This window comes from Geotrypetes seraphini, chromosome 12, assembly GCF_902459505.1.
Source record: "Geotrypetes seraphini chromosome 12, aGeoSer1.1, whole genome shotgun sequence".
Classification (NCBI taxonomy): Eukaryota; Metazoa; Chordata; class Amphibia; order Gymnophiona; family Dermophiidae; genus Geotrypetes; species Geotrypetes seraphini.
Window position 1 is genome coordinate 59,741,403 of NC_047095.1, and position 26,961 is coordinate 59,768,363.

A 26,961-nucleotide genomic window follows, 5' to 3' on the forward strand; every position below is an offset into this window, starting at 1 on the left:
GAGAAGAGACTTGCCGCAAAGGAGACTTAAATCTTTTACCGCAGCAAGAGCAAAGTTGCAGACTGCAAAATAATCACACTTCAACAAGAAAGAAACCAACCTCTTTAAAAGTGTTAACTTTACAACAGAAGAAATAGGATAATAACTTATGCGGTTTATAGCCATGGCAAAACAGTTATTTGCAAGCTGTGCACAGACTTAAAGAGGAGCAACACAGAGAATGACAATCTAACATCTTACCCTTTCTACCGGTGAACCATAGCATGCAATGCCGAAACATAGCAGTGCTAGATGGCATTGGAGTTAGTTACTATGCACAGATTAGCAGAATGGCAGCAGAGAAAATGATGACTGGCAGACAAGACACAGAAATGCAGATGAAAGGAATGTTAAATGTGAGTTCTTGAAGCAAAGCTCCACCTTTAAGTCAAATCTTGCTTCTAGTTCTGTTATAAATTTGGGGCTTGACATGAGCTGCAACCTTCCCACCAGTCCTGCGCCTCTCTTCGTACAAACCAATAGAAAAAAAAAAAATCCTGCGTCTTGATACGGATGATCAGCAAGGTTTTGTCAATATAACCCATCAACAGCAGGCCACCATGCTCTCACTCTCCCTTGACCGATTTATCTTTATTCATTTTTAATCTGAAAATCCTCCCAAAACTACAGTCTATCCTAGCATATATGTATTCACTGCAGTTAGATTTAATTCCCTGTCTAACCTGCAGCACTTTGGGATCCAGAATGTTCCCCATGTACTCATCCGTGTAATCCAGCTGTCCATGTTAAAAACATCCATCAGCCATCAAAGAACGTAAGAGAGCGGCAGCTGCATCAAATTACAAGAAGAAAAAAAAAACCCTCTGCTTTCAGCTCACCCTGGAAATGGAAGGTTTTCTGATCAACAGTGATTGTGAAGGTACTGTCGTCCTCATCATCTATACCAATCACAGCTCCCTGTGAAACAAAGACAGCAGAAATCCTGATAAGGCAGCAGCTACGTCATCAAGTGTACACTCCCTCCCATGCAAAGCACTTTGCTTCAGCAGCATTAAGAAAATAAAACTCTACCTGGCATTTCTGCACAGAGCACCAAACAAGCATTTCAAGGTTATTGTGAAACAGGAAATAGGGAATTTTGCTTTGCTGCCAAACAAAACTGCATTGGTTTTTGTTTTTTTTTTGTAAATCTTTATTCATTTTCAAATATTACAACAAGTGTATAATAGTCAATCAGAAAAATTTTAACAAATCACTTAACAATCTTACTTATACTCCTTAAAATATATAAATATAAAAGAATCCCTTCCCACCCACCCATATACTAATAATAAACAATTATCAATTATTGTCTTTTCCACTCACACCCCCCCCCTATATCTTATCTAATACTAAGGTGTTTTAAGATGTCTGATCAGAAAACCCCGTCAGGTATATAGCAAAGAAAACGCTAACATGTTTTAGCTGCTGGAAGAAATACAAATGGCTGTGTATATAGATATATTTTTCTGTGTAGAACAATATTAATATCATACTATCAAACATCATTGAATACAAGCTATCAAAATATGACAGCAAGTCTACTGAAAAGTATTTACTAAAAATAAAAGGAAAATTCCATATAAAGAATAAAGTTAAATAAGTTAACCAGTGTAGTTAAAAATAATGCTATAAATGTCTAGTGATCCAAATACTTCACTACTGTACTACATTCCTTGACTGATGCAAAAATAACCAATCAAGATACAATATTTATATATTTTTTAACCATTGGTAAATGAAACAAAACAAGTAGCCATGTTTACATCTGTATTTCAAGAGAAGCAGCCTTCAATGAAGACTATTTACTTCCTGCTTGCTAACATTTCTGGAAACACTACACAGCTTCTTAGTAGCATTTAGGAAAATGCATTTCAGAAATATATCTTTCACTACATATATAAAACATGAGCACAGGAAAAAATGCTTCACCTTTCAAATCACAGCAAATAGGGGGGAAAAAAGGAAAAACCCAATGACTACTTACCAAGTCCTCAACTAAGGGGGGGAGCATTAAAAAAAGGAGCCACTGATACCTTTACAATAAAAACAAATAAATCAGATACACTATTAAAGGCCATAGCCCATCAATCATCAAATTATTGTGGTCTCTAGTTCACTAAACCCATATCATTTAGAAAAGGCTGCTAAATTTAATACTGTACATTATAGAGTGGGGGAGGAAAAAAAAAGAAAAACAGATTGATCTCAAAGAAACACTTATAAATGACAGAAATCCCAAAACTGGTAAAACTATGTTTCACCCAATAAATTTTCATTCCTTCATCAGCTATATTGTTCTGCACGAGTGTGTGTTACTTCCTCCTACCAGAAGATGGAGGTAAAGTAAAAGCTGATCTTCACCGGTCCCAGCATAACCTAGCAGATACAGTATAAATCTGCTAAAGTAGCAGAAGGTAATGACACCCATGTCCCATCAACCACTGCAGCTGCAATGAACATCAAGTGAGCAAAACACCACAGAGTGGCACTCACTACTCTGCATACTCCAGGAATGTTTGAAATAAATTATCTCGCCTTTTTTAGTGCAAAGCACCCTAAGAGCCTCAGGTCTTAGTCTTCTGAGGGTGAGGTGCAGAATGTAAGGAAATCAGTTAAGACAATTTCACATTTCATGTCATCTAGGTCAATATCATTCTGCAAAAGTGGGATGTACCAAAGCAACTCTACTGGGCGGGGTAAGACAAAGCCCCTTTAATGATGGTTCTACCAAAATCAGAATGGGCCCTAGCCAGCAAATCCAACCTAGGGTTACCAGATTTCCTCTTTAAAAAATGAGGATATGTGGCCCCGCCCTGTTATGCCCCAGTCCCACCACCACATGAGCTTTGTGTCTCCTTCCCCAAGCACCGGGCCACATCTAGAGGGCCTCCATTCATGCGTGGATGTCGACTTGAAGACATCACGCTCATGTGCGCATGCATGTGATGTCATCACACTGATGTCCACACATGCGCAGAGGCCCTCGACACACGGCCCAAAGCTCAGAACCTTCCAAAACTTGGACAAGCTGTCTTTCCCATCCCCTCCCCCTACCTTAGTCTGGAATTTCTGCCTCCTCCTTCCTTTCCCTAGTCTGGCATCTCTTTCTTCTTCCCCCCCACCTCCTCATCCTGTGGTCTGACATCTCTCTCCTTGCCTCCCTCCACCCATGGTCTGGCATCTCTCTCCTTGTCTCCCTCCTCCCATAGTCTGGCATCTCTTATCTGCCCCTTCCCTTTTTTTCTCCTGGAAGTCTGGCATCTTCCCTTCCCTCATCATCTCCACAATCCAGCACCTCTTACCCGCCACATGCTATTCACACCCAACCCCCATGGGATTCGGTGCTTGCTCACTGTTCTTCCCAGCAACATTGCTGTAACTCTTCAGGCTGATGACAGCCCTGCCTATGCGGGGACAGGAAAAAGTAGCATAGAGAAAGCTTCCAGGTTGCCAAAGGCAATGTGTACTGCCAACAGCACCTGTAGGTGACTCTCTGCTCAACAACTGAGGTATGCTGCTTTCCCTGCCATCATCTGACTTTTGGTGCTCCCTGCTTGTTAATAAAGGTCACTGTAATGGCATTAGCTAACATCACTCTGACTGCTTTCCCTTAGAGAGGTGGCAAAATTTTCATCAGGACCAGGCAGATCATTAGAGTCTTCAAGTGGATGATAAGATCATACTGACTGCTGAGCAGACCAGGCACCACTTCCAGCATCACAATCATGGACCCCAAGGGCTGCAGGAAGTCCCAAACCTTGGGGACCGGACAGCTTGTACAACCTGTGATTCTACATCTTAACCTTATCCACTCCTCTGGAAGGGAAACCATCCCCTGAGCAATGTAGAAATGAATCCCAAGGAATTCCAGGGTATGAGATGGAACCAGATGCCAAGTCAATTCATAACCCAGCCCAGGAACTTTAAAAGAGCAATAACCTGAGAGATTACCACACTGGTCTCCGCATCCAAATCAGCCCGAATCAGCCAGTTTTCCATGTAGTAAAATGCCCTGTTGCCACAGATTCATAGCCACCATGACCATTACCTTGGAAAAGGTGCAGGGTGCTGTAGCCACACCAAAAGACAAGACTTGAAACTGAACATGCTGCCCCAACACACAAAAGTGAAGATATCTCTTCTAATGGACTATGATGGGACCATGTACAAAGGGGCTCTGTGAGGTCTAAGAACATCAAGAACTCCCCTGGACTGGCCAAGGTAATCACAGCATAAAGCAATTCCACACAAAAATGCTGGATTCGCAGACAAGCATTCATTTGAGGTCCAGAATGGGTTGAAAGGCGCTGCATTTTTTTTGGGACCAACCTGCTCTACTAGCAGGGCACATTCCACCACCCCTAGATCACACAAATGCTGCAGAGTAAGAGCAACAGCGAGCCACATGGGGTAAACATGAAGGCATCAGGAACAGTGAAGGTGAGCTTCAAGGATTAACTTCTCGGCCACCTCCAAAACCCAGTTAGCACCCTCATTCAGCAGGTCTAGTCAAAGCAACACTGCCCGAAAGACCTAAAGTACCAGCTCTCTTAGGACAACAAAAGGAACCCAGTTTAAAGGATCTATCCAATTCCACAGCCTGAGTCAGCAAAGCAACCAGTACATCTAGGAGCATCCTCTAGAGCAGGGGTGCCCACACTTTTTTGGCTTGCGAGCTACTTTCAAAACGACCAAGTCAAAATGATCTACCAACAATAAAAATAGTAAACATATACCCCCTCTTGTACTGTGGTGCGCTAGCCGATTTAGCGTGCGCCCATTGTATTCTATGGACGCATTAGCATTTAGTGCACGCTAAATCAGCTAGCGCGCCTTAGTAAAAGACCCCCATATTTATTTATATATATATCGAGTGCACCTCTTCTGTCCTCCAGACCTCGCTCCATTCCCCAACCAACATCTCTCTGTCCTTCCAGCTTTTCTTTCTCTCTCCTCCACCCCTATTGGCAACATTTCTCCCTCCTCTGTTCTGATATTGCAACTCTTTGTTCTTCCTCAGGGTCTCTCCCCTTCTGTCTCTTCTGTCCCATAGCCCAATATCTGTCCCCTCTCTTCTGCCTCCCCTTTATTTCAGGTTTCTCCCTCTCTATCTTCCTTCTGCTAACATTTTGAGTCCTCCCATCATTGGTCCAGGTCTTTGTGTCTCTCACTCTCTTTGTCTTCCCCCTCCCCAGGGCCTGGCATCTCTCTCTCCTCGGTTCAGAGTGTTTCAACCTCTCTAAGCCCTCTAGTAGTCCAGGATCTGCCTTATCTTCCCACTCCCTTTTTGTTCAAGGCTGCTTTCCTGCCCCTCCTCAAGGTCCTTTTGTCTCTTCTCTCTCCCCCCCCTCCCCGATCCAGCGTCTCTAAGGCAATCTCCCTCCTCCCTCGCAATGGGCCCAATTTTACCCCGACATGTGGGACCTTATCTCCGCTGCTTCCATCAGACTGGATCATCGAGCTGCTTCCCTTAGACTGGATCCCTCACCTCCGTTCTTCCCTCTGGCCTATCACAGTTGAAAGTTCATTACGGCAGCCTGCAGAGCGAACGTAGCATGCTGCCATCAGCTTCTGTAGCACGTTCCCTCTGCCGTGGTCCCGCACCTCCTCTGACGTTGGGGGCGGGACAGCGGCAGAGGGAACGTGCTACAGAGGCTGACAGAAATCTGCTATGTTCGCTCTGCAGGCTGCCATAATTCCACTAGTTTAAAGGTGAGACAGTGACTGGAGGAATGCTAGGGAGAACATTGGCTCTGTGAGCTACCGGCGTTGCCTTTGCGATCGACCGGTAGATCGCGATCGACGTTTTGGGCACCCCTGCTCTAGAGGCAAAGGAGAGCTGTCATTTTCTGTGTTACTATGTTTACCTTGGTAATCTTCTTTCTTGTAGGTATGTCTAGTAGTCCTGAAGCCCCGCCCTGTGTTTGAGCTTTGCCTGCCTTCTGTCTTAGGATCAATCTGGATATAAAGAATGTTCTGTCTCTCAGAGGATCCGAGAGAAAAATAAAATAAAAAGAAAGATGATGCATAGGTAAAGCATCATGACTATATAATCTGTTTTAAGTCTCTGCATGTCAGCAGGTCATGTGAGTAGCTAGGAACTCTATATATAATTGGTGCCAGTTGCACAAGTTTGGATATTATAATGTTATTTCCTATGTTTGTTACAGTCAGAACAAAATTGTAGTGTCAGGGATTTTCCCTGTTTTGTCTTTTATTACAGTGCTACTTGATTGCTTTTGTACAAACTGAGGGCCTAGGAGCAGCTCCCTGGGAGGGAAGTGGAGTTGGAGGACATGACTGACAGTTTTCAGCAGGCAGCTTGCTGGTTCAGGTACAGGACCCTGGCATTCGGGACCACTAGACACATCTACAAGAAAGATTTCCAAAGTAAGAACCTAATCTTTCTTTGGCCCAGTGTTCACAGCAGTGGTCAGTATTTGTTTTAAATGCTGCCTACTGTAGTCAAGCTATACCCAGATACTCAACACCACTATCTAGGCATTTGCCAGCACTAAATGCCCTGGTATAGAAGGCAGCAACAGGAGATAAGTGGATAATGGTGAGATTTAGCATCATTACCCATGTAACCATCTAACTAACACAGGATGGCTTTTTTGCACCGAATGTCACATGTTCAATTATCTCCCAGTTGGTGAGGGGTCTTAAGTGTGTGCTCGGTGCAAAGAGCGCCTAGCACTCAGGGAAGGAATCCGACCTCTTGGAGGAGCTGAAGGAGACAGAGAGGTACATAGAGGAGACCTAGAGGGATGTTGTAGAAAAGTACCACCTCCAGTCTGGTAGCCTCTGTGCTGCTTCAGATGAGGGAGATCTTCTTAAAAGAAAAGTATCACCCTGGTGAAGTAGGAGGCAATCCTTTGGCCAGGACCTACACATCAGGGGATACAATGTCCTTTCACACAAAGGATGTGTCTCCAGGGTCTTCTGCCCAGGAGGAAAACGTTAGAATGGCCATTATAGTGGGAGATTCAATCATTAGGCATGTAGACAGTAGCTGGGTGGCTGGTAGAGGTGAGGATTGCTTGGTCACTTGACTGCCTGGTGCAAAGGTGGTGGACCTAACGCATCACCTAGATAAGATTTTAGACAGTGATGGGTAAGAGTCTGCTGTCTTGTTACATGTGGGTACTGTAATCTTTCATGTTTAAAAGTGTGTTTTTAGCTAGTCTTTTGTGGGTGTGAGGTGTGGGGAATGGGAGGCAATAGGAATCCCATGGAATTTGCAGGTATCCCTTAAAGACTCACGGGGAATCCCACGTCTTTGTTTGGGGATCCTGCAGGTGTGGTACCTTCCTCCAGCAACAGGTCCAATGTAGCCGCACTTATTTGCTCTTTTCAGGCTGATGACAGCATTCCTTCATTCCTCCACATTATCGGTAGCTGACCCAGAAACCTTCTCTGACAAGCTTTGTGTCAGAGGGAAGGCTTCCAAATCAGCTGCCGGTAGCATGAAGGAATGCTGCCATTGGCCTGAAGAGAAAGGCTGGTAAGACGCTGCAAGGGCTTGGGGTGGGTGGGAAGAGAGGGAGGGAAAGGGGAAAGAGATGCTGCATGCATTGAGAGGTGGTGTGGGGAGATTAAAGAGATGCTGTATGGGCTAGGGCGGGGTCGGCAACCTGCAACTCTTCTCCCATGTCTCCCCAGACCTATTGAAGTACCTGGTGGTCCAGCAGGGATCTTCATGGTAGCAGCGTGGTCCTTTCACTCCTGCCTCCTCACGTGACTGCCTTCTGTAATAGCTGCCGTGACCTCTCACAGTACTATAAGAAATGCCACAACCACCCGTGAAAGGTCGCAGCAGCCCCAAGGCAGGAGCGAAAGGGCCGTGCTCCTGCCACGAAGACCCCCACTGGACTTCCAGGACTCGAGGGTGGGGCTACCTAAATATGGCAGAGTGGAAGGGGCAGGAGTATTAAAGGATTGAGCTGCCACGAGAAGGCCATGCTCTTAGCCCCTGCTGGACACAGTACCCAGGTAGGCCCTTAGGAGGAGAAATCATAGGTTGGGAGGGAGAAAAAAGGGTTGGGGCCTGGAGAGGGGTTGGTTATGGGTTGGGAGGGAGGGATGAGAAGTACAGAGACCTGTAAGGGTTAGAAGGGGAGAGAAGCTAGACTTTGGGGAGAGGAGTGAGAGACTTGGTATATCTTAAACCCCCTTCTCTACCCATTGAGGCTCTTTGTAAATCTTGTGAGAATTGTTGGACATGGTGAAGGAGAGGAGAGAGAAATATTGGATGTTGTGATGGCGAGAGAAGGGTGGGACAGATGAAAAGGGATGCAAGAGGGAGGAATGTTGGACATGGTGGAGGAAATGAAGGGAGAAATGCAGCATGATGCTGGAGAGAGGTTTTAGAAGGAGAAATGATGGGCCTGGGGTTGGTGGGGAGGGGCAGAAGATACTCCCTACTCCCTTTGCAGCAACTGAGGGAATGAGAGGGAGAGAGACTTTGCACACAGAGGTAGAGGAGAGAGGAAGAAATGCTATGCAGGAGTGGGGAGGAGAAAAAGAGGGAGAATGATCTAGGATAGCAGGGAGTGAGGATACTGTACAATGGGAGGGAGAGATGAGAGAAATGCTAGACCATGGTAGGACGAACCAATGGACAGCAACTGCTTGAAGAACAATTTGCAGAAGACAGGAACGCAGCAAAAAAAGAGAAACTGGAACCAACTTGATGGAAAAATACATATCCAGACAACAAAAGGATTAAAAAAAAGAATTTATTGACTGAAATATGTTAGCTTTGGGAAATGTATATAGCAGATGTTTTTACATTGTGTTCAAAAGAAAAGGAAATGCATTTCTGGTTTTATTTCTCCAGTGTCACTGACCTGCTGTTAGTGATCTACAATCTGTTGCTAAAATGATCTGTAGTACTTGAAGATTGGAGGATGGCCAATGTTACACCGATTTTTAAAAAGGATTCCAGGGAAGATCTGGGAAATTACAGACCGGTAAGCCTGACTTCAGTGCTAGGCAAAATGGTGGAAACAATTATAAAAAAATAAAATTGTGGAATACACAGATAAACATGATTTAATGACACAGAGTGAGCATGGGTTCAGAGAGATCTTGCCTTACCAATTTGCTTGACTTCTTTGAAAGTGTGAAAAAACGTGAATAAAGGTGAGCCAGTTGATGTAATGTATCTAGATTTTCAGAAAGCTTTGATGTAATAATCTATCTAGATTTTCAGAAAGCTTTTGATAAAGTTCCTCATGAGAGTCTCCTGAGAAAATTAAAGAGTCATGGGATAGGTGGCAAGGTTCAGTTGTGGATTAGGAATTGGTTATTGGATAGAAAACAGAGGGTAGGGTTAAATAGTCATTTTTCTCAACGGAGGAGAGTAAACAGTGGAGTGCCACAGGGGTCTGTACTGGTGCTATTTACCTTATTTATAAATGATCTGGAAATTGGAATGACAAGTGATGTGTTTAAATTTACAGATGACACTAAACTGTTCAAAGTTGTTAAAACGCATGAGGTTTGTGAAAAATTGCAGGCAGACCTTAGGAAATTGGAAGACTGGGCATCCAAGTAGCAGATGAAATTTAATGTGGACAAATGCAAAAAGTGATGCACATTGGGAAGAATAACCCGAATCAGTTACCAGATGCTAAGGTCCACCTTGGGAGTTAGCACCCAAGAAAAGATTCTGGGTGTCATTGTAGACAATACAATGAAACCTTCCACCCAATGTGTGGTTTTGGCCAAAAAAAGCAGGATGCTAGGAATTATTAAAAAGGGATGGTTAACAAGACTAAGAATGTTATAATGCTCCTGTATCCCTCCATGGTGCGACCTCATCTGGAGTGTTGGTGTTCAATTCTAGTCTCTATCCAATGCCTATTTAAGTGCCTTGGGTCAACATATCACCGACCCCAACGTTCACATCTTCTCCTATGCAGACAACCTCTACCTCCTATGCATAGCTAAAGACTCAGTTCCAGACACAATTCAGTACATTACTACACTAATAGAAGACTTAAATTCATGGTCTCGCCAGCGCTTCCTTAAATTGAACAAACAGAAAATCAAGGTGCTCTGGTTTGGCAGCCAAAGCACACCACCTCACTGGGAGATCACCTTGAACATGGGTGAGCAAATACCTATAAGTAGAACATCAAGGGTGCTGGAAGTAACACTCAACTCAGAACTGACCATGAGAGACCACGTCAACTCACTGGTCAAGAAGGTCTTCTTTTGATTAAGACAGCTGAGAACAATCAGATCAGCCCTAAGCCCAAAAAACTTCAGGACAGTGGCCCAAGCAGTCCTTCTCCCCTACTTGGGCTACTGTAACTCCATCTACTGCCACATCACAGAGAAGGACCTTAAGAAACTGAAGGTGTTCCAAAACACAGCAGCAAGGCTTATCCTGCCCAAAACCAAATATGAGAGGGCAAGTCCACTACTTAAGAAATCATACTGGCTACCAGGGTTCAGTTCAAAATTGCATGTATGGTTCATAAAGCCATATATGGAGAAAATTCAGCTGGACTTACTTCTGCTATCCCTGTCTTACAGTCTTTCAACGACTCAAGGACAATTCAATGCTGGAAGTTGTCACTCCCCTCCCCACGCTAGGTCTGGAGAAAAGCCCTCTTTTCAAGACCACCCTTGAATTCCAAGGACCCAAAATCTGGAACGAACTCCCAAGCAGCTTTTGACGACTTACCACACACTTCCAATTTAGGAAGGCACTGAAAACGCATCTATTCACTTCACTGCACTGACCTGTTAAAACGTGTATCATTTCTAATATTATGTAAGCCACAATGATTCCTAGTTGACATTTGTGGGATACAAGAATCAGTATGATATGGTGTCCTTATCTCTATATAGTGGCACTAGAAAAGATTCAAAGAAGAGTGATCAAGATGATAAAGGATAAATAACTCCTCTCGTATGAGGAAAGACTAAAAAGGTTAGGGCTTTTCAGCTTGAAAAAGAGACGGCTGAGGGGAGATATGATTGAAGTATACAAAATCCTGAGTGGAGTAGAATGGGTACAAGTGGATCGATTTTTCATTCCATCAAAAATTACAAAGACTAGGGGGACACTCGATGAAGTTACAGGGAAATACTTTTAAAACCAACAGGAGGAAATATTTTTTCACTCAGAGAACAGCTAAGCTCTGGAACGCATTGCCAGAGGTTGTGATAAGAGTGGATAGCATAACTGGTTTTAAGAAAGTTTTGGACAATTTCCTGGAGGAAAAGTTCATAGTCTGTTATTGAGAAAGACATGGGGGAAAAGCTACTGCTTGCCCTGGAATGTTCCTATTCTTTGGGTTTCTGCCAGGTACTAGTGACCTGGATTGACCACCGTGAGAACGGGATACTGGGCTTGATGGACCATTGGTCTGACCCAGTAAAGTTATTCTTATGTTCTTATCTCCAAGTACCACCAGCTGAGGACTTCCTCCATAGATGGCCAGAACTTCCCTCCACCAAGCGTAGCAGTCACTGGCAGAATCCCTGAGTCACTGATGTGCCAGCATCTGTGACTCGGGACGCTGCTGCCTGCGAAGCTTAGCAAAAGGGACCTCTTTTGCCACCTTCAGAAGAAGTCCTCGGCTGTCATAGGTTGAGGTTCCTCATCAGCTTGAGTATTTATGTTTACATTAGAGGCTCTGGCAGAGACCCATTTACAAAGTATGTATTCTTCCCAATTAATATTTCCAAATAAGAACATAAGAATTGCCATCTCCAGATCAGACCCTGGGTCCATCAAGTCCGGTGATCCGCACACGCGGAGGCCCTGCCATGTGTATCCTGGCATAGTTTTAGTCCCCATATATGCTTCTCAAGGGAGATGTGCATCTAGTTTACCCTTACCCGTATCACTCTATGCCACTCTTAAGGAGATGTGCATCTAGTTTACCCTTAAATCCTAGAACGGTGGATTCTGCAATTATTTCCTCTGGGAGAGCATTCCAGGTGTCCACCACTCGCTGCGTGAAACAGAACTTCCTGATATTCGTCCTGGACCTGTCCCCCTCAGCTTCAGTCTATGTCCTCTTGTCCGTGTCACATTGGACATTGTAAATAATTGCTTTCCCTGCTCCATTTTGTTGAATCCTTTCAGTATTTTGAAAGTCTCGATCAGATCCCCTTGTAGTCTCCTCTTCTCAAGGGAGAACAACCCCAGTCTCCTAAGTCGTTCCTCGTAGTCCAGGTTCTCCATACCTTTCACTAGCTTCGTTGCTCGTCTCTGCACCCTCTCTAGCAGTTTTATATCCTTCTTTAGGTATGGAGACCAATGCTGGACGCAGTATTCCAGGTGCGGTCTGACCATGGCTCTGTAGAGTGGTATTATAACTTTCTCTGATCTACTTGTAATTCCCTTCTTTATCATGCCTAGCATTCTATTTGCTTTCTTCGCTGCCGCAGCATATTGCGCCAACGGTTTCAGGGTCCTATCTATCAGTACACCCAGGTCCTTTTCCTGTTCGGTCTTTCCCAAAGTTACACCCGACATACTATACTTGTGATCTTTATTTTTTCTGCCTAAATGCATCACTTTGCATTTCTCCACATTAAAATTAATCTGCCATTTATCTGCCCACTTCTCCAATTGATTCAAGTCGCTCTGGAATTCCTCACTGTTCTTCTACGATCTGATTGCCCAGCATAGCTTTGTGTCGTCTGCAAACTTGATGATTTTACTGGATGTTCCTTCTTCCAGGTCATTTATGAAAATATTAAATAAGATGGGTCCAAGTACCAAGCCCTGGGATACACCGCTAGTCACTTCTTCCCATTCTGAGAACTTCCCATTTATGTCCACTCTCTGTTTTCTGTTTTCTAGCCATTTGCCTTCCCATCTTAGTATATCTTCCTCTATTCCATGGCCTTGTAATTTCCTGAGAAGTCTTACATGTGGAACCTTGTCGAATGCTTTCTGAAAGTCCAAGTATACAATATCCACCGGTTCTCCACTATCAATTTGTCTGTTCACTGTCTCAAAAAATTGAAGTAGGTTCGTCAAACATGATTTCCCTTTCCTGAACCCATGTTGACTGACTCTCATCAGGTCGTGTGTGTGTCTAGATGCTGATCAGCGCCTCAAACATCTTTCCAGGGACAGACACGAGACTCACAGGTCTGTAGTTGCCTGGCACTCCTCTCTACTTATTTGTAAATGGGTCTCAACCAGAGTCTTTAATTCAGGAACATAATTAAATGAAATAACGACTTATGAAGTTTATGAAGATGGGCAGGGACAGATTCAATTTCCAGCAGGGACAGGTTTGATTTCTGTCCCCACACAACTCTCTAAGGTCAAGGCCCCAAGAGGAACAGCGGAAGGTAAAATTATGTTTTTATTAAAGAAAAACATTCAAACAACAGTATAAAAACAGACTTATCTCAGCACAATTATATCAGAAATCCCCCCCCAAGAGAAACCCATCCCTAAACTCCACCACCACCCTACAAAGCCACAAATTAACCATCAAAACACATCACAGAAAGGAAAAGCAGCAAACAGAAAGTTCAATAGCAAAATAATGATACCAGCCCAATAAAATCTACAAAGTAGACCACCATAGCACCCAAATCTCCAAACCCTCCCAAAAATATTAGACTAAATAGCTAGGAGACAGAGCCTAAAAAAAGATACAAAATAATAAATATCTAGAAGGAACCCATTATAAAAGGGGAAACGTAAAGAAAGAGACCCAAAGAAAAGGAACAGGGCACACTCCCTTTAATACAAGGATCTTCCAGCCTATTCAATATCAGACCTGGGAGAAAGTGACTGCAAGTAGGGTTCCCAGATTGATAAAAATTTATTTAGTCATTTATTTAGCCCGTCCTCCCAAAGGAGTCTAGAACAGGTTACAGTAGTACATTCATAGTATGGGTAGGACAAACTTTAGCGAGACACAGACTCTTCAGCATTTACAGTATGGAGAAGGGGTTTAGATTATAGCAATTACAGTATAGACATAACATGCAGACTTACAAATACAAACTTAGTGGACATAGGGTGGTTTAAATTGCAGCCTTTCCAGTGTAGATATACCAGGAAGTGAAATAGCTTTCTTTGCAGGTGGGTGCATCTTTGTTGTCAGAGAAAAGTGGTAGCAATTCAGGTTATATTTGCGGTGGCATGCGAGTTTTAGTGAGATTCCATTTGGTATATTAGGTGGTGTCTTTGGGATTCTATCCATCCGGGGTGTAGACATGGGTCTTCAAGGAGCTGGGTTTGTAAAGAGGAAGGTTTTCACAGCTTTTCTGAAGTTCTTGCATTTATAAGTGGTCTTAGCATCCTGTGCCTCCCAGTTTACCAGTTCAGAAATGTGTGCCCTCCAGGTCCAATAAGAATGTGGCTGTGGAGTGGTCCAGACCTGTAAGATTGATTTGTGTCCCAATAAGTTAAGTTTCCTAATCCACTGCAGGGTCCCCCACCCTCTAAGGCCACCAGTACCTAATAATCCCAATAGCAGCAGCTCAGGGGTACAGGGCACTACCTGGCCCATTATCCGCCTCATATAAGCACATACCCTCTTCCAAAAAGTGCACATCCAGAACACATGGATAAAGGAAGCACTTTCCAGGGAGCATTGGAGGCATAAATCTCTGGGTAAGTAACCAATCTGGTGAAGCTGTGACGAAGTGATATATACCCTTTGAAAAAAATCTATACCTACACTCATGCAGGAGCACTATAAGCTGTCTTAGGTATATTTTTCAGACTAACCTCCACATCCCAATGTTCTAAGGAAATGCCCAAATCTTGCTCCCATCTATGTTTTATCAAAGAAAAATTTCTTAGCAGCTGTCGTGAAACCAAAGCCTTATGAATGCCTAAGATCGAAAGACGATTAGGAGAGACAGCATCAAACACATCCCGCAATTTAACATCTAAGTGAAATGCTAAGGCAGTTGAGTCTAAAGAGAAAAAATAATGTTTGAGTTGGCAAAAGGCAAACCAATGTCCCCAGCCTGGTGGGGTCCTCTGAGAAAATTCATGATAAGAGGAAAAATTGCACGCAGGATCTAACAGATGTTCTAGGGAAGAAATCCCCGAGGCCTCCCAAAGAGAAAAAGCTTTATTTTCAATCCCCAGAGGGAACTCCAGGTTCCCCCAAATGGGTAAAAGATCAAAGACTGGGGCGGGGGGGGGTGTTTCTCCTCCCAAACATATGACCAGCATTCACCACACAACTCTCAACGGCCTCACCACCCAATTAGATCTAAGGTGAGATGGGATAGAAACATGATGGCAGATAAAGGCCAAATGGCCCATCTAGTCTGCCCCTCCATAATAACCATTATCTTTTTCTCTCTCCGAGAGATCCCACATGCCTATCTCAGGCCCTCTTGAATTCAGACACAATCTCTGTTTCCACCACTTCTTCTGGGAGACTGTTCCACACATCTACCAAACTTTCTGTAAAAAAGTATTTCTTCAGATTACTCCGGAGCCTACCACCGCTTAACTTCATCCTATGCCTGCAGTATAGAAGCAAAGTAATAGGGGGCCAAGAATGCCCGCTCAAAAGAAAGATAGCCATAGTCCTCCTGACTCTCCCTCAACTAATCACAAAGATGCCGCAACAAGCAAGCTTCAATGTAACTCTTAAGATCAGGTAGCTCCAGCCTGCCCATATCCCAGACACCAAACCACTGGGATAATTTAAATTTGGGTTTTTTTTACCCGCCCAACAAAACCTGCAAAACAGTTTGCACAAACTGGACACATCCACTGCCTATAACTTAACAGGAAGCACCTGCAGTGAAAACAACCACTTAGGGAATATAGACATCTTATAAAGACTAATCCGGCCAGCTAACAATAACAGGAGAGGCATCCACATCCCCAACCTCCTCCTGATACTATCAAGTTTCAAGTTTAATTAAAATTTCTTATATCGCCTAATCAGCCTTCTAGGTGGTGTACAAAATCATAAAAGCTTACAACAGCTAAAAAGAAAGGGGACGACAAAGACTTTTGGAGACATAAAACCATAACGAGTAGAAACAAGAGGATAATAGGCAAGAACTACAATTTTAAAGATAAAAGATAACAATTTAGGGGAAAAATAGTAGGAGGGGAAGTAAAAATAAAATCACTCATAAGAACATAAGCATTGCCTCTGCCGGGTCAGACCAGGGGTCCATCGTGCCCAGCAGTTCGCTCCCGCAGCGGCCCCCCCAGGTCCTTGACCTTTAAGTTCCCACCACCTACATTGTTTGTGCCCTAATCCTGAAGTACCTTGTATAGTACCCCTCTATCTATACCCTGTAATCCCTTTCTCCTTCAAGAAGTCATCCAAGCCCTTTTTGAAACCCAATATTGTACTCTGTCCTATCACCTCTCTTGGAAGCGCATTCCAGGTGTCCACCACCCTCTGAGTGAAGAACTTCCTAACATTCATCTTGAATCTGTCTCCTTTCAGTTTTTCTGAATGCCCTCTTGTTTTTGATGTCCCCGCTAGCCTGAAGAATCTGTCCCTCTCCACCTTCTCCATGCCTTTCATGATTTTAAAAGTCTCTATCTTGTCCCCTCTAAAGGGGTAAAGAGCCCCAGCTTCTCTAGCCTTTCGTTATATGAAAGGTTTTCCATGCCCTTAATCATCTTTGTTGCTCTTCTCTGGACCCTCTCAAGCATCGCCACATCCTTCTTAAGGTGCGGCGACCAGTATTGGATGCAGTTCTCCAGATGCGGGCGCACCATCGCTCGATACAGCAGCAGGATAACTTCTTTCGTTCTGGTAGTGATATCTTTTTTGATAATGCCCAACATTCTGTTCGCCTTTTTTGAGGCTGCTGCACATTGTGCTGCTGGCTTCATCGTAGTATCCACCAATACCCCAAGTCCTTTTCTAGGTTGCCTTCTCCCCAGTACCCTCTCTCCCATCGTATAGCTGCTGAACATTGGGTTCCCTTTCAATATGTGCAAAACTTCACATTTCTATACATTGAAGATCATCTGCCATCTTTTTGCCCACTCACCCAGCTTGTTCAGGTCACTTTGTAGTTCTTTGCATTCCTCAACAGTTCTGACCCTACGGGAGAGTTTTGTGTCGTCTGCGAATTTTATAACTTCGCTTTTCGTCCCCCTTTCCAGGTCATTAATGAATATATTGAACAGCAATGGCCCCAGCACTGACCTCTGTGGGACACCACTCGTGACCCCTTTCCAGTCTGCTTCCTGTCAGCCAGCCAATTTTTGACCCATCTGTGCATGTCCCCTTCCACCCCGTGGCTCCACAGCTTCTTTAGTAGGCACTCGTGGGGTACTTTGTCAAAAGCTTTTTGGAAGTCCAGATATACAATGTCTATAGGGTCTCCTTTGTCCAGTTGTTTGCTTATCCCCTCAAAGAAATGCAGTAGGTTCGTTTGGCATGATCTTCCTTTAAAGAAACCATGCTGGCTTGTTCTTAACAGATTATTTTTTTCTAGGTGTTCACTGATACTTTCCTTGATCAATGATTCTGCCATCTTCCCCAGAACCGAGGTTAAACTCACCGGTCTGTAGTTCCCCGGGTCGCCGCTCGATCCTTTTTTGAAGATAGGTGTAACATTTGCTATCCTCCAGTCCTCCGGGATTACCCCTGTTCTCAAGGATAGATTACAATCAACCGCAGTAACTCCACTGTTTCGTCCCTGAGTTATTTCAGTATTCTTGGGCAGTTAAATCTCAAAGGCATCAATGAAAAGAAATGTCTTTAGCTTTGTCTTAAATTGATTAAGAATTGATTCTTTGTGTAAATAAGCTGGGATACTATTCCAAAGAGAAGGAGCAGTCACGGAAAAAATGGAAGATCTCATAGTGTTTATGTACTTTAGTGACGGAACAGAGAGAAGATTTGGGGATGATGATCGAACCAAGAGGTGTGTAACATTAAGGTCATATAAATCTGTAATCTGTCTTGTGAGCAGAATCCCCAAATATCGGAAAGAATCCTCTGCCCAACAAAGCAGAAAAGCCAGGACCCACTCCCTAACTAATTCCTCCATAGGGGACATAGCTTCTGAATTGTCCAAGTTCAACTTAAAAGCAGAAAAGTCTCCATATTCTTGCAAAATCTCTAATAAAATCCCAAGAGATCTGTGAGGTTCTGGTAAGTTTACCAACAAGTCATCTGCAAAAGCTGCCGCCTTGAATTCGTGGCCACTCAACCATACCCCTGCAACCTCAGGATTGACATAAATATCCCGCAAGAGCTGATCAAGTTTGAGTAAAAAAAGCAAAGGAGATAGGGAACAACCCTACCTAGTGCCTCTGCTAATAAAAAAAGAATCTGACAGGTGACCATTCACCCAAAGATGAGCTCTGGGATACTGAAAAAGAGTCTTAATACCTTGCATAAAATAGATCTGAAAGCCATAGGAGCGAAGCATTGCATAAAGGAAGTCACATCGGACCCCACTGCTACCATGCTTGAGTACCTGATTGTAAAACCGCTTAAATAACCTTGATAGGCAGTATATAAAATCCTAATAAAACTTGAAACTTTGGAGAACATACGAGAACTGTGGTGAGACTGAATAGCATGACCCAAAACTGAAAATGCTGGTTGAGAAAGGCGAAGTACTGAAATCTCTGATACGGAGGCCCAATGGGAATATGCAAGTATGCTTCCTTGAGACTGAGCGCCATCAGAAATTCTCCTGCAATAACTGATCTCACCACTTCCATGCAAAAATGTCTGACCTTCAAAAACTGTTTGACCTTCTTGAAATCTAGAACTGGTCTGACGGAGCCCTCCTTCTTCAGGACAATGAAGTAAACAGAATATCTTCCCTAGCTTTTCTCCTCGGGAGGAACTGGAATGATTGCTCCCAGCTCTAGCAGAGAAGTCAGTGTGTGCTAGTCACCCTTATGGCCGAGCTTGCAAACAGGAAGACCAAGAAAGAATCTGCGATGGAGAGGAGAACGCTAACTTATAACCTTCTTGAATAATATCCAGGACCCACTGATCTGATGTAATATTGGTTCACTATGCCAAGAAGTGAGACAGCTACCCCACAATGCAGTCTGCAGAGTGAATCGGTACCCCATCATTGCATAGAGTGAGCAGCCGGGGTACAGGTTGCTTGGGAGGCGAACCTTTTGTCAGAATAAAAAGGAATGATTCTGGGAAAACTTTATTTTTGATTATAAGAAGGTTTCCCGGACCTTATTGCTTTGTGTCCCTAAAGCAAGGATGAGCTTGCAAAGCCTTAAAGCAGTGGTCCCCAACCCTGTCCTGGTCAGGTTTTCAGGATAGCCCTAATGAATATGCATAGGGCAGATTTGCATGCCTGATACCTCCATTATATACAAATCTCTCTCATCCATTTTCATTAGGGCTATCCCAAAAACCCAACTGGCTAGTGATCCTCCAGGACAGGGTTGGGGACCACTGCCTTAAAGGATCCCTTAGGTTTATCTTCTAGAAGGCGCTGGGACTTAGAATCTCTGCAATCCTTAACCAAGTTCTCACCAAATAAGAAACGGTCTTTAAAAGGAATAACAATGGTCTTTAAAAGACATTGTTTAGACATGGCATCCGCTGCTCAGAGGCCCTAATGATATTGTAGCAGGCATCCACTAGGTTCACCAAACCTATCTCGACATCCAGGACCTCCACAGGCAGCTGAGACCCTGAGTCAACAATATTGTCAGTTGCATCCATTTAAGACATGATCGAGCTGCATAGGAGCCACATTCTGTCACCTACAATGTTGGGACAGACACCTTGAAAGACATTTTCAATGAAGTCTCCAATTTTCTATCCTGAATATCCTTAAGCACCACTCCTCCTTTGACAAGCAGAGCGGTCCTTTTGGTAACTGCTGCCACTAGGGCATCCACCCTTGACAGCTTAAACCTATCTAGTTCTTCTTGAGCCACCAGATAAAGCTGCATCATGGTTTTTGCCACTCACAGCCCTACCTCTGGCATAGACCACTGCGCCAAAATTAACTTTTGTATTGCCTCAAGTACTGGAAAAGCTCTGGAGTGGTTTCATGGTACTAGCCACGAGAGGATTAGAGGAAGTGGAAGTCTGTACCTCAGAATGAGAAATATTCAAGCTCTGGAGAGCTTTAGTAATAAATCTAACCAGTTCCTCTCTATGAAATACCCAACGTGCTGTGGGGTCATCTGCAGCATATCCTCAGTCTCCAAATCCCCAAGAGACAACTCATTGGAGGACACTGGCAGTGCTGAAACATAAGGAGACCATGCGGTGATATCAAAGGATCCAGTTCAGATACCCAAGAGAAGTCTTATCTGTGCTTGACTGATTAGAAATCTCGTAGGCATAGCATTTTTCCGCAAAAAAGCCTTATGCAACAACAAAATTAACTCAGCAGAAAAAGGCTCAGATGCACCTGAAGGCTGACCTGGTCCCACATCTTCATCTAATGGAACCTCTGAAAGAACACCTGAAGCAGAAGAGGATTTAAGCACCTACTGCCCCCATTTCCTCCTTGGCCACAGGAGAGGAATCTTGCATCGCAGAAATGGCCATAGAGAAGGCCGCTCCTCCCCAGCACAGAAAAACAGAGCCGCCTCTGCTGCCATCATGCTTTTGTCTGCCGCTGTTTCAGAACCAGCCGGCCGAACACACCCCAAATGGTGTTCGCCGCTTCCCACAGCGGGAACACCTCTTAACAGCCTCTGCCACCAAAAAGAAGAAAGCCACCATGATAATAAAATCCCCAAAGTAATAAAATATTGAAAGGCAAAATTCACGGCAAACAGAGAAGAGGAAAAGCCTGCTGAAACTAACCTCCGAGGGCAGTGGGAAGTCTGTTCCTGTCAGTCAGCAGTCGGTGAGGCCCTGGAACTAAGTAGTGTCTATTCTCTCTGTCCAATTTAACTTTTTTTTTTAATATGGGGAAAGGAGAAAAATCCAAGACACTAATACCCTTCCAATGTAGGAGGGAGGGTAGGGAAGGGACCTAGGGGGACCCAGATGTAACCTCCAAAACTGGCATCACTCAGACACCCCTTAGTTCAACTGAAGCAAGCAACAGGAACTCAGAGCTAAACTAGAAGCAGAAGCCAGGAGCTAGAAAACTGCCATCCATCCACTTGCTGGAGATGGAGCATACTGGTTGATCAGGAGGCTTTCCATCCACTAAGATAGACTTCAACTCAGTACTCTATCTCCACCTGCTGGTAGATGGACACAACCCACTAATCTCTGGATCCATCTGCTGTTGACACTAAGGAATAGGGAGTTATTTATTGTGGAAATGATTAAAACAAACATAGGTAATGAACAGGTAAATAGGAGGTTAGGAGTTAAAATAAAAATACTTACCCGAAGTCTCACACATCCCCTCCGGGAACCTCTCATCATTTTATCCTTTGACTGAAAGAAAAAATAAACAAAGAAGTTATAGTTGTAAATCTTTAAATGGCAAAGCATTTGCCTAGGCTTGCAAGCAAACACTCAACAAAGTTCCACCAGAATTGACCTGTGCTATTTTATATTTCTCTAAAAGAGGGTAGGAAAGCCTCAGACATTTAAGTATTCCACCTCAGACTTGAAGTATTCCACCTCATCCATCGGAACACCATATTAGACGAAATGGATTAACTCAAACTTTAATCACTGGTATAAAAACCTCTTCCTCCACGAAATAGTTAATCCATTTCACCTAATATGGTGTTCTACTGAAAGAGATAGAGTACTCCAAGTCTGAGACTTTTCCTACCCTCTTCAGAGAAATCTAACATAACACCACAGGTCAATTCTGTTGGGATTTTGTTGATTATTGTGCGTCTCTTCTTGTTTCTTGTCTATTTATGACCACCGTATATATTTAGGATAGTTTAGTAGGCTTACAAGCACACACGACATTTAAAAGAAATGAATAAATTTCACCTTAGTTTCCCAGATATAGCATGTGAATCCTGCTATATCAGTCCAGACAAATGGATAGTGTTCCCCTACCAATAGATGAAGATTTCAGTTCTCTACCACCTAGTGAGAGCACTGGTATAAGGGCTGGTGCAGTCTGAAACTCTCCAGTAAGTCACTGGCAAAAGTAGCTCAATGAAACTAAATTCACAAATGTACACAACTTGCTGGAAACCTTTTTGAAGCTCTCAATCATCCCACTTCACAGAAAGCAAAGCTACTTACTGTAACAGGTGTTATCAAGAGACAACAGGCAGATATTCTCACATGTGGGTGACGTCATCCATGCAGCCCGGTATGAACAGTGGTAAAAGTGCATTGCCACTTTTTTAGAAACTTCGTGACTGCCTACACCGCCCGTGCACAAGTGCCTTCCTGCCTAACATCGGCTCGCAGTACCTCAGTTCCGTAAGCAAGCTAAGAAGAAGTCAACCAGGGGAGGTAGGAGGGATGTGAGAATATCTGCCAGCTTTCCCCGGATAACACATGTTACGGTAAGTAGCTGTGCTTTATCCTATGATAAGCAGGCAGCATATTCTCACATGTGGGACTCCCTAGCTTGCTGAAATGGGATGTAGAGAGAGTTGGCCATTAAGAAGAAAATAAATTCTGTAATACTGCTTGGCCAAAATGACCATCTCATCTGGAACAGGATTCTAGACAGTAGTGAGATGTGAATGCGTGAATTGAGGACCTAGTAGCTGCTTTACAAAATTCATCAATGGGAGTAGAATGTAAGAAAGCTACTGATGCTGGGGTTGTTTTGTGCAGGTGGGCACTTTTGGAGATCGTTAAACAGGCACCCCCGCAGCCAGCTACTGTTACCAGTGCCGGGAAAAGAGGTCTTATTTAGCCTTTTAAAGATCAAGCTGTGGAACACAGCCTATGGACGTGACTCTGAAAGGGCAGGACCAAAGGGGCAGGACACGCCACTTTTGAGCCCCTTCAGAGCCCTGAGAAGCAGGAAGCAGAGAATTATTAGGTTTTTTTTTAATGGGGTAAAGAAAAACAAAGATAATTCCACCTTCTTCTACTTTGGGACCAATGGACCACCATCTTCAATCCATTCTGGTGATATCTTCTGATGATAAAGTAAACTTATCTTTTCAATCTGCTTCTCTATCTTCTCTCTTCAACCAGCTTTAAATTCTGAAGTGAGAATTGATTCGGTCTCCAAAGATGGGAAAGAGTCATCCCCCTTACAATTAATAATAATAATAAGTTTATATACCGTAAGGCCATGTACAATGTTTGGCTCCTGTTCAGATGTTATCAGGGTCAAATATAAGTTCTTTTCCTGAGGATAAAACAATTACCAGTATCTTACTAGATGTTTGGTTAGTGGTGAATCGAACTGAAACCTCTTTGCAAGGTAGAAACATAGAAACTTAGAAGATGACGGCAGAAAAGGGCCATAGCCCAACAAGTCTGCCCATTCTAATGACCCATCCCCCTTGATTTTACCTCCCTAGAGAACCCACGTGTGTATCCCATTTCCTTTTAAAATCTGGCATGCTGCTGGCCTCAATCACCTGAAGCAGAAGTTCATTCCAATGATCAACCACCCTTTCGGTAAAGAAATACTTCCTGGTATCGCCTTGAAATTCCACCCCCCCTGATTTTCAGTGGATGCTCTCTTGTGGCCGAGGGCCCTTTAAGAAAGAAGATATCATCTTCCACCTTGATACGGTCCGTGATATATTCAAACGTCTCTATCATGTCTCTTCTCTCTCTACGTTCCTCGAGCGAGTATAGCTGCAATTTATTCAGCCTTTCCTCATACAGGAGATCTTTGAGTCCCGAGACCATCCTGGTGGCCATTCGTTGTACCAACTCAACTCTCAGCACATCTTTTTGGTAATGTGGTCTCCAGAATTGTACACAATATTCCAGATGAGGTCTCACCATGGATCTGTACAATGGTATTATGACTTCGGGCTTCCGGCTGACAAAACTTCTACGGATACAACCCATCATTTGTCTTGCCTTCGATGAAGCCTTCTCCACTTGATTGGCAGTTTTCATGTCTTCGCTAATGATCACCCCCAAATCACGTTCTGCCTTAGTCCTAGCCAAGGTCTCACCATTTAGTGTGTAAGTTCTGCACGGATTTCTGCTGCCAAGGTGCATGACTTTACATTTTTTAGCATTGAAGCTTAGCTGCCAAGTCGAGGACCACTGTTCCAATAGAAGTAGGTCCTGCGTCATACTGTCAGGCAAAGTGCTCTTACTTACTATGTTGCATAGTTTGGCGTCATCGGCGAATAATATGATTTTACCTTGAAGTCCCTGAGTCAGATCTCCTATGAATATGTTGAAAAGGATCGGGCCCAAGACCAAGCCCTGCGGCACTCCACTGGTCACCTCCAACGTTTTGGAAGGGGTACCGTTTACCACCACTCTCTGAAGTCTACCATTTAGCCAATCATTGCCCATGCAGTCAATGTTTCTCCCAGACCCATAGATTTCATCTTGCTCAATAACCTGCGGTGTGGGACGCTATCAAAAGCTTTACTGAAGTCTAAGTACACGACGTCGAGGGACTCCCCCACATCCAGCTTCTTTGTTACCCAGTCAAAGAAGCTAATTAGTACTGTTTCTAAGCACTGCCAATTTTCATTGGAGATGACTACAAAAGTAACTGAACATGAGACTCAATTGACTTCAATTGGAAATAAATTGGATAAATTAGACTGTTCAGTATCTACTTTGCAATTGTTAGCAATGTCCAATATAAAAGATAACACATTATTGCATGGTCAATTGGAGAAGATGGAAAATTCAATGAGAACTAAGAACCTTATGTTCTTGAATTTTCCTATCTCCCACTATTTAGCACCATTGGAGCTCCTAAAGATGTGAGATGCTCTTCAATATGCTCAGGTGGATTCTTTTACACTTGATCATATTTATTACAACCCAAAAAGTATCGCTGATGATGGGGGAATAGATCAGTTGGTATCTCCTGATAGTTTAAATAATTCCCAGTTTTTTTAATCATCTAAAAAGACTATATAGCTAAGCGAGCTACTTTGTTGGTTATATTTAAGACAGAATTAGAAAAGCAAGCTATTCTTAAACTGTACTTTGCTAAAAAGCAGGCCTTGTTTTGTGGCCAGCAATTAAGAATTTTTCCTGATGTAGCCAGATAGATGCAATTTCAGAGGAGACAGTTCCTACAGCTTAAGTCTAGGGTTTTAGCTGTAGAAGATACTTTTTTTCTCATGGAAATGTTTTGTATCTTATGGAAATAATAAGTACCGTATTTTCGCGGATATAACGCGCGCGTTATACGTGATTTTACGTACCGCGCATACCCCTCGCGCGTTATATGCCTGAGCGCGGTATAGAAAAGTTTTTAAACATAGTTCCCACCCCGCCCGACGCCCGATTCACCCCCCCAGCAGGACCGCTCGCACCCCCACCCCGAACGACCGCTCGCACGCGCTCCCACCCGCACCCGCATCCACGATCGGAGCAAGAGGGAGCCCAAGCCCTCTTGCCCGGCCGACTCCCCGACGTCCGATACATCCCCCCCCCCGGCAGGACCACTCGCACCCTCACCCCGAAGGACCGCCGACTCCCCAACAATATCGGGCCAGGAGGGAGCCCAAACCCTCCTGGCCACGGCGACCCCCTAACCCCACCCCGCACTACATTATGGGCAGGAGGGATCCCAGGCCCTCCTGCCCTCAACGCAAACCCCCTCCCCCCAACGACCGCCCCCCCCCAAGAACCTCCGCCCGTCCCCCAGCCGACCCGCGACCCCCCTGGCCGACCCCCACGACACCCCCACCCGCCTTCCCCGTACCTTTGTGTAGTTGGGCCAGAAGGGAGCCCAAACCCTCCTGGCCACGGCGACCCCCTAACCCCACCCCGCACTACATTACGGGCAGGAGGGATCCCAGGCCCTCCTGCCCTCGACGCAAACCCCCCTCCCTCCCAGCCGACCCGCGACCCCCCTGGCCGACCCCCACGACCCCCCCCACCCCCCTTCCCCGTACCTTTGGAAGTTGGCCGGACAGACGGGAGCCAAACCCGCCTGTCCGGCAGGCAGCCAACGAAGGAATGAGGCCGGATTGGCCCATCCGTCCTAAAGCTCCGCCTACTGGTGGGGCCTAAGGCGCGTGGGCCAATCAGAATAGGCCCTGGAGCCTTAGGTCCCACCTGGGGGCGCGGCCTGAGACACATGGTCGGGTTTGGCCCATGTGCCTCAGGCCGCGCCCCCAGGTGGGACCTAAGGCTCCAGGGCCTATTCTGATTGGCCCACGCGCCTTAGGCCCCACCAGTAGGCGGAGCTTTAGGACGGATGGGCCAATCCGGCCTCATTCCTTCGTTGGCTGCCTGCCGGACAGGCGGGTTTGGCTCCCGTCTGTCCGGCCAACTTCCAAAGGTACGGGGAAGGGGGGTGGGGGGGTCGTGGGGGTCGGCCAGGGGGGTCGCGGGTCGGCTGGGGGGGAGGGGGGTTTGCGTCGAGGGCAGGAGGGCCTGGGATCCCTCCTGCCCGTAATGTAGTGCGGGGTGGGGTTAGGGGGTCGCCGTGGCCAGGAGGGTTTGGGCTCCCTTCTGGCCCAACTACACAAAGGTACGGGGAAGGCGGGTGGGGGTCGGCCAGGGGGGTCGCGGGTCGGCTGGGGGACGGGCGGAGGTTCTTGGGGGGGGGCGGTCGTTGGGGGGAGGGGGTTTGCGTCGAGGGCAGGAGGGCCTGGGATCCCTCCTGCCCGTAATGTAGTGCGGGGTGGGGTTAGGGGGTCGCCGTGGCCAGGAGGGTTTGGGCTCCCTCCTGGCCCGATATTGTTGGGGAGTCGGCGGTCCTTCGGGGTGAGGGTGCGAGTGGTCCTGCCGGGGGGGGGGGGATGTATCGGACGTCGGGGGGGGGGCATCAGGCTTTCAGGATGGGGACAGACCTTCAAGGGGGGACAGGACTTCAAGGGAGGACAGTGCACGGAAGTCAGGGGGGGGGAACGGAGAGTCGGGACAGCGCACGGAAAGTCAGGGCGGGCGAAAGGAGAGTCGGGCA

At 45.1% G+C, this 26,961-nt stretch overlaps 1 protein-coding gene across 1 annotated transcript in view; it reads right to left on the minus strand.

Moving 5' to 3' along the window:
- Positions 1-26,961, minus strand: part of OSBPL9 (oxysterol binding protein like 9) — a 187,061-nt gene that overhangs the window by 157,140 nt on the left and 2,960 nt on the right. The window contains 2 exon segments of the mRNA XM_033915815.1: positions 879-957; positions 21,339-21,389. Of these exon segments, the coding sequence (XP_033771706.1) occupies positions 879-957; positions 21,339-21,389 (130 nt within the window).